At 45.5% G+C, this 8745-nt stretch overlaps 1 protein-coding gene across 1 annotated transcript; it reads right to left on the reverse strand.

The window, feature by feature from the left end:
* Positions 1–248: 248 nt before the first annotated feature.
* On the reverse strand, positions 249–5581 carry Oxa1l (OXA1L mitochondrial inner membrane insertase). Its single transcript, XM_034497709.2, has 10 exons — positions 5459–5581; positions 4908–5054; positions 3247–3445; positions 2101–2244; positions 1823–1908; positions 1491–1655; positions 1239–1343; positions 976–1138; positions 706–786; positions 249–600 (listed from the first exon to the last, which is right to left on the reverse strand). Exons 1-10 carry the CDS (start codon positions 5519–5521, stop codon positions 467–469), a joined length of 1287 nt encoding a protein of 428 aa, XP_034353600.1. The 5' UTR covers positions 5522–5581; the 3' UTR covers positions 249–466.
* Between the last annotated feature and the right edge of the window lie 3164 nt (positions 5582–8745).

The raw sequence follows: 8745 nt of genomic DNA on the forward strand, positions 1-8745 counted from the left end.
CATGATCAGGGCTAGAGATGTAGGATCAATCTCCAGCACCACAAAAGCGACTGTCATACAGTCTTGTTCATCATACCTCTAGAATGCAAATGTGGATGGAGATGGAGTATGTGAGGTAGAGGTCTGAGTTTTGAAGTCCAGGATAAAACATGAAGATCCTTCCCAAGAGCAAGGGCTAGCGTGAGAAATCATTTTACACCCTGTGGTGTTCAATAACTCCCCTTTCATATTTAACAAACATCAAGAAGCCCAGACAAGACAGAGGTTTACTAACTCTGTAGATGGAAAGGTTGCTTCGCTCTCCAGGGCTCTTTTAATACACACAAGTAGGAGCCTGTAGTGGAAACAATTTTTAAAATGGACACTTCCAAATGCTGAAGTCCCCAGGGCTGGGGCAAGGACATAGCTTCAAGTCTGTTTAGAGGAGTCTGTGCAGAGGCAGGGTTCTCATCACAGTGAGCACACATCAGCCAAGTGTGTCCTGCCAAGGCTTCTTTGCATTTGCTTTGATGCTGTTGGTGCTGCTGTTGGGGGTGTTGGGGGGGTGACTTGGATCATGCTGTAGCAGAGGGTTATGGGTAAAAGTCTGCCGTAAGGGACCTGGCAGAAGAGAGGGAAAAAAAAAAAAAAAAAACAAACCAACAACTCAGTAAACAAAGAGAAACAAGAAATGGAAGACAGTACTTAGCCTGAAAGCCTCCTTACCTCTGGCAGCTAGGTCCAAGTGTTTCTGCATTCGCTGCTCCCGCTCTCGAAGCTGATGTGCAATTTCAGCATTCTTCCAGCCTGTGTGAGAAGAAAATAAGTTCCCCTCTCATGTTTAGGCTACTTTCACCTGGTCCTGATCCCCTGGTTCCTTCCTTTTTGAGGAAAGACTCAAGTTCTATAGCCCGCTACGTAGCCTAGGTTGGCTAGGTAGTACAACCCTGCTTCAGCCTCGGGCTTGCTGGGATGACAGATACCCATACCCATTACCTTTTTTGAAGCTCTTCAAGAAGCCTTCCCTAGGAGGCAATTTGTCGGGGTCATGTATGACTCGCTGGGGGATCTTAAGCACTGTGCGCACAGCTGGAATCCGGAGGCAGGCTACTTGGCACAGGGAGAACATATTGGAGGACAGCCAGTACATGAACACTGCCTGGGTGAATGAAGGGAAGGCGCTCAGAGCTGCATCCCAGTCAGTTTGTTCAGAGGCACTAGGCAGAAGGACCTGGAGGCGCTATTAAGCCATTACCTACCGAGGGGAAGTGGATGGTCACAGGCAAGACGACTAGCGGCATCACCCTGATAATGTTCCTCATGAACTGAAGGTCAGAGCTCTGCACACCTGTCTCAGCACCTAGCTGCCAAAAAGGGGTTGAGGGAAAGAGTAAATTCTAAGCCCTGAGCCATCAACTCTCCTTCTCCAGGGAATGGAGAACGGAAGACACACACTCTACATAGTACTCCACTTTACTGGCAGGCTTAGCACTTGGCCAGACCCAGCTTACCTCAAGGACACCCCACATTGTGGCAGTGACTACCAGTGGCAAGACGTAGATGGGATCAGATACAGTGAGATCTTGAAACCACCAGAGCCCACCTGTCTGGAGGCTGGGCACAGGCAGGTTGGCCATCTCTCTCAAGGCAATAAAGAAGGAGATGAAGACGGGAGCCTGCAACACAGGATAGACGGTCAGCACACCTAACTGGAGGTACATTTTTATAGCCCCGTTACTAAAAGCCATGCACAGCACTTGCATTTCTGGGGAGCGGGGGACGTAGGAAACAGGAGACAACTTGATGGGTTCAGAATAAACAAGCAGGACGCATTTCTGCTCACCTGAGTGAGAGGTAGAATGAGTGGTCTGAAGAGTTTAATATCATGTTTTTTCTGATAGCGTGTCATCTCTATGGTGGCCTTGTAAACTGTGACGGGAGGGATGGATCACTGGGTTAAGAGTGACATCAGTGAAGCTTAATATCCTATTCTTTCCAAGGAATGGAAAACCCTTTAGATTTGTCAAAATTGCCCAACAACGGCACCTGTTCCTTCCCCCAAGTGAAATATCTCAAATGCAAACTCGCTTCTCTCCCACACCTGCCCTGGAACCAACTCACACTCAGCCTGGTCTCCTGCCAACTTAGCCTCTCTGATTCGAGTGGAAAACTTCTGCATCACTGGCATGTGGTTGTGGATCTTGGCTGCTTCTCGCTGGCCCTTCACAATGAGCGGAAAAACCAGGCAACGGGCAAGGACAGTACCTGGAAAATACAGCACAGGCTTGGAGTGAAAGTAAAAGCTTCCCGCACCTAGAAGGCTGAAGGCTTCAGGTTCTCACTCCAGGTGCTTACTCCAGACTTTTCCTCACTGTGGTTCTCACCCAAGGGGCCCAGAATTAAGGACAGGGTATACCCAGTTCTTCAAAGCTCAGACTGCTGTGGCAGAATAAAAGTTCAGCATAACTTCTCTAAGTAGATGAACATGGATCTTGTTTGTTTCCCCGAAACAACTATTGCCATCACCAAGCAAAAGTCTTTTGTACTTTAATAGCCTCCAAATTTTTCTATTAATGGAAACTTTTTCTCAACTTTCTAAAGATCGATCGATCTATCTATCTATCTATCTATCTATCTATCTATCTATCTATCTAATGGGTTTTGCCTGTTTGCATGTCTATGTGAGAGTGTCGGATCCCCTGGAACTGGAGTTACAGGCAGTTGTCAGCTGACATATGGGTGCTGGAAACTGAACCTGGGTCCTATTGAAGAGCAGCCAGTGCTCCTAACCACTGAGCCACCTCTCCAGCCCCATCAACTTTTAGGTTGTAGGTGAAAATACACAAACTAATTCCTTGATAAAGGAAAAATATTCACCCAAAGCCTCCACCATGACCAGCATCTCTACCCTGAGTCTTAGAAGGAAGTATGAGTTCATTCTCTGCAACAGGGTCTTGGTGTGTACAAGCTGGCCTTGAACTCATGACCATCCTTCCTCAGCCTCCCTAGTGCTATAACTACAGGTATGTGCCATCACACCCAGCTCAGAACAAAGCTGAAAAGTCAGATTTACAAGTCCCTGGGGTAGTAATCCACCATGTTCTGGTGGTTTAATGCCTTCCCCTTCCTTAGACTCCGGTCTACTGGCCATTCTAGCAAATGATTAGCTTATGCTAATTACACCCATTTCCTTAGTCCACCGACAGAACTGCCAACATTGAGGTTCTGACCCCATTTCCTCCATCCTTGCTCAGGATCTACTCTTACATGTGGCAATGGCCCCCCACCAAGGCAGCCCCAGGTCGACATGTATATATTCCAAGAGGTTCTGGATGAGTCCCACGGGGGTGTACGAGCCAAGCCCCAGTTCTGTGAAGCTCTGTTCTGTAGCACACTGAAGTACATCTGCAGGGCCTCCTGAAGCTACCTCTGGTACTGCAGCAGGAACAACAGGAGATGCCTGGACCTGTGAGGAATGAGACCAAGTACCATAAGTGGGATGGACAAAAGGTGAGGATCCCTTACGCTAACCAGTCCTGGGCTCTATTTTCTTGGTTTTGTTTCTTGATGCTCAAGGATGGCCAATGGTGTTCATCCATTCCTGATTTCAAAGGACATTATTTTTTGCCTCTAGCATAAGAAGAGTAACTTTAGAGTGTCTCATGGCTTCCCTTCAGACAGGGAACTTGCTTCCCACATCGCACTTCCCAGACTTCGGTCATTTGAGCATCATGGTCAGCACCCTTCCCATATTCCAAATCGACAGCACTTGGAATCCTTTTGTTTTGTGCTGGAAATTGAACTCAGGGTCTCACATACATCTGGCAAGAACATAGACCACCGACTGAGCCAGCCCTCAGCCTGAAATTCTCTTTAATTCAACTCAATTCTTTTTTCAATTTTTTTTCTTTTTTTTTTTCCTGGTGGTGGGTGGGTGGGGAGGTTAGTTTTGGGCGCAATCTTGATTGCTCTGTAGTTCAGGTTGGCCTTGTACATGCTAACCAATAACTCTGTTGTTGAGTATATCCCAAGTCATGGCTAGGTGTTAAGAGCTCTTGCAGAGATCCATTTTCAGTCCCCAGCACCCTTGTAGGGCAGCACACAACCACCTGTAACTCCAGCCTCCGTGTCTCTAATGGTCATCCATGATCACATGTACACAGTCACACAAATACACATAACACAATACATAAATCTTTAAGAGAAAAATCCTATTCAGGCTCCTAAGAAACAGTATTCAAAGAATCACACATACCACAAATACACAAACCCACAATCACATTTCACCTCATTGGCTTACCACCACCCCTCTGGTAGTGTCTTGAACATAATATAAAATTTAATTTATTTTTATTGTGTGTGCATGATGTGTGTAGACATGCCTGCCACAGCATGTGTGGAAGTCAAGAGACTAACTTTGTGGAGCCAGTTCTTGCCATTATTATTATTATTATTATTAGTATTAGTATTAGTATTATTACCACCATGAGACATGCTCACACTACACAGCTCTGACTTGCTATGCTGACCAGGCTGGTTTTGAACTCAGAGATCTGTCTGTCTTTGCCTCCCAAGTGCTGGGATTACAGGGATTGTGCCACAAGCGGCTCCACCTTTACTTGGGTTCCATGATTGGCATTCAGGTTACCAGGGTTGCATAGCAAGAGCTTTTGTATAGCTGGGTCATCTTGCCTGCCTCACAAATTTCTCATGTACTTTTAAGCATTTCCCCACTGAGTTGACTGAGAATCTACTTCTATTACAAACAGGCTAGTATTATGAGGAACTGCATGGAGTGTGAAAAGAACTCTGCTACACTTTCATAAATGCCTCCCGTGAAACAAAACAAAACAAAACAAACGAAACAACACAGAACAAAAGAAACGGGCCAAGAAGCTGAGCTCCTTTCTTCAGTGGGAACCTCTTACCTGGGCTTCTGCAAAGAGGGTGGCAGATGTACTGATGCAGCGAGGAGTTAAGACACCGAGAAGAGCGTAGTGTGGCCGCCCATTACACGGGCGGGCTGCGAGGAGCTCGGCGGCCAGCGGTTTCAGAGACCCTGCGACACTGTGGAACTGACCGTGTGAAAGGATAAGAGAAGGCCTTGAGTCCCAGCCGTCCTGCCTCTCCCGCAGACAGCCTGCTGCAGCAGTCGGGGCACTGCAACTCTGCTCGCACAGAATGCAGGCCCGAAGGCATGCACTGGAGCGCGCAGGATGCAGCTCGGGCCCTGGTGTCCCGCATCCTGTTGCGGAGGCCGGAGGACATGGCCCAGAGGTCACGGCTCAGGGTCAAAGGCAGTTCCCAGACAGCTACAGAGAAACTGGGCGACCAACCCCCGGGACGTAAGCCGGTGGTGTCCTCACGCGACCCGAGGTCATGACACGCAGGTCCTAATGACCAGGTCAGCGTCTGAACGTGACCTCAGCTCAGATGACAAGGACAAGGCAGCATCCCCGCGCTATGGACCGAACCTTACCGAACGCTGGGGTCCTAGGAGTCGCAGAAGGTGCCAGCGACCGCACACCGAACTCATCGCCATCTTGCGGGCAAGAGAACTTACTCTCGCGCATGCGCACTCGGAACTTTGAAGCTGCGGGAGAGGCCATTTTGGAAATGGGCAGGAAGTCAGACCTATCGTCACAATTCAGGTGGTGAGGGAGGAGTCAGGCGGTGGGATCTGAAGTGGTTAAAAAGCATCAACAAGATCCCGCAGAGATTGAAGCTAAGAGACACGTTGGAGACCCTGTTAAGTGGCAGTGTAAACATAGCATATTTCCCCCTTTCCCTTCCATTTCCTAAACCGTAACTGTTCCCTGATTTCTTGGGTTAAAAATAGCCTTTACTCTTGGAATGGTGGCTCAAGTCTATAATCCCAGCATTTGGGAGGCGGAGGCAGGAGGATTGTTCGAGGTGAATCTTGGTTACTTACTGTGTTTAAGGCCAGCCCGGACTGCAGAGAGAGACCCTGTCACGAGAAGATAATAAAGAAACAAAACCTCAAACTAGAAATAACTCCACAAACAGGCAAACCAGAAAGGTGAAAACAGTAGTTTTTTAATCTGTGCATGGCGTTTTTTCTTACTGCAAGATATACTGTAATTACAGATTCAATGAAATTCGAAAGTCCCCTGTAATCTGACAAAGCTATAGGGAAGGCAGCTTCCAGGAAATAACTGTGGCTGTGCAGAGACTAAAGATGAAAGTTGAACCTAATGTCTTGGATCTGCTATTTCAAGCTTGCTATCATCTATTTGTAGATTTCATTGTGTATTTCTTGAAACTAAAAGCTTCCCTAAAGTATAAGTTGAAGCAAGCTGGGCATGGTGTTGCATGCCTGTAATCTCAGCACTGAAGAAGAAGTTGATGCAGGGAGGCCATCAAGGCCAGCTGGGGTTTAAAACGGAGACCTTATCTTAAAAAAATAAAAAAAGTAACGTAAAAAATAAAGGAAGAAGGGGGTTGATCACATATACTTCTTCATATGGTACTAGATACTCTGGAGGAATAAAAACTTATTTAAAGTTTATTTCATAGATTTGGTGTGTTGTGTTGGGTGTACACACTTGGAGGCCAGAAGAGGCCATTGGGTCTCCCTGAGCTGGAGTTAGAGGTGTTTGTTGCATGAGCTCTGGGATCTGAACTCTGGTATTCACCATGGTGCAGCAAGTACACTTAACCACTGAGCCATGTCCAACCCCTAAATTTATTTTGTGACTTTTATTTTGGAGTGTGTGTGTGCACGCACACGCACATACATGTTCTTATGTATGTACATAGCAGCTAACAATCACATATAACTCCAAGAGTTCTGGTACCTTTTTCTGGTCTCTATGGACACTTGGCAAGTGTGTGGTACACATATATACATGCAAGCCCAACACACACACACATACACACACACACACACACACACACACACACACACACACACACACACACATATATTTTTAGTTAGATGTGGTAGGCACAGGTCTTTTAATATCAGCACTCAAAAGGCAGAGACAGGTAGGTGTCTCTCTGTGAGTTTGAGACCAGCGTGGTCTACATAGTGAGTTCTGGGACAGCCAGGACTACATAATGAAGTCTGTCTCAACAAACAAGCAAAACAAAACAAAACAAAAAATAAATCTTAGAAAATTTGATCTCTTTTTTGTTTGGGCAAAACTGAATATTACTTTAAGGAAGACAAAACAATCTTACAATTTCAATAATATAATGGTTACATTATTTAATATCCGATAAAATTTAATAGGCATGCAAAAAATGAACAGAGCTAAAAAATCAAGACTGGAGAGATGGTTCAGTTAACCTGAGTGTGATTCCCGGCACTCATATAGTAGGCTCACAACTGTCTCTATTTCCAGTTCTAGGATATCTGATACCCTCTTCTAGTTCATCAGGTACCAGGCACTCCATGTGGTTCACAGACATACATTCAGGCAAACACTCATACACATAAAATAAAAATAAAGATTAAAAAAATCTAAAATATCAGCCAGGCAGTGGTGGCACATGCCTTCAATCCCAGCACTTTAGAGGCAGAGGCAGGCGGACCTCTGTGAGTTTGAGGCCAGTCTGGTGTATAGAGTGAGTTCCAGGACAGCCAAGGACACACAGAGAAGCTCTATCTCGAAAAACAAAACAAAGCAAAATGAAAACAAAAAACCTGAAATATCAATAGGAGTAGAGACAAGTAAAACAAACCAACCCAGAAACAACAGAGATGATGAATTAGCAGAAAGGATGCTGCAGTGCCAGGTGTCAGGGTTTAAAGGGTGGGAATATAAAATACATACATACACACACACACACACACACACACACACACACACACACACACACACACGTGAGAGCCAGAGATTGAAGTCACGGTGTGTTAGCTGCGGATGTAGCTCAGATGGTAAAGTGCTTGCCTAGAATGCATAAACTTCTGGGTTTGATCCCAGCACTTAATATACTTGGTGTGGCGGCACATATGTGCATTTTTATGACTTGAAGGTAGAGACAGATAGATCAAAAGTTCAAGGTCATCCTTGGCTGTAGAGTAAGTTTGAGCCAGTCTGGGCTACATGATGAAACTCTGTCTTAGAAAAAAGGAAGAAAACAAACAGAATATTTGAAAATAAATGATTCACTCTCAGGGTCAATTAACAGCATATTAGACTGTAAAAGAAAATAACCATAAATTTGAAGATGACAATAGAAACCATTTGAACTAAGGTGCAGGGAGAATAAAGGCTAAAAATGCCTGTGAAAGGCTAAAAATGGTCTAGTGTACATGGAATTGGAGTTTAGACATGAGATTCAGGGGAGAGTGTAAAATCTTGTGGCTTAAAGTTTTCAGGATGATGATCATGAACGTTCAGATTCAACCAAATATCCCTCTCAGCCTTCGGCTGAGATTGTGTGTAGATCCAACTGACCTCAAGTTGGGTCTTGAAAAGAAAGCACAGAAACCACAGCCTGACCGCATTAACTTTCTGTCACTGTGATAAGAAAATCACCTTAGAGGGAGAGACTCTAAGGTGATTTGACTCACCATTTCTGGGCTTTGGGGTTATAGTTGCTTGGGTTTTTTGCTTTGGCCTATGGTGACACATTACTTTGTGGCAAGGGCTCATGGCCGAAGAGTCTTGTTCACCTGATGGTGGATGGGAAGCAAAGGGACAGGAAATGGCCAGAGTTCCAAATCCTTCTCAAAGTCGCACTATTAAAAACTTAACTGGATCTTACCTCTTAAAGCTCCAAATAGTGCCAGCCTCC

The sequence above is a fragment of the Arvicanthis niloticus genome, chromosome 3, assembly GCF_011762505.2.
Source record: "Arvicanthis niloticus isolate mArvNil1 chromosome 3, mArvNil1.pat.X, whole genome shotgun sequence".
NCBI classification, from domain to species: domain Eukaryota; kingdom Metazoa; phylum Chordata; class Mammalia; order Rodentia; family Muridae; genus Arvicanthis; species Arvicanthis niloticus.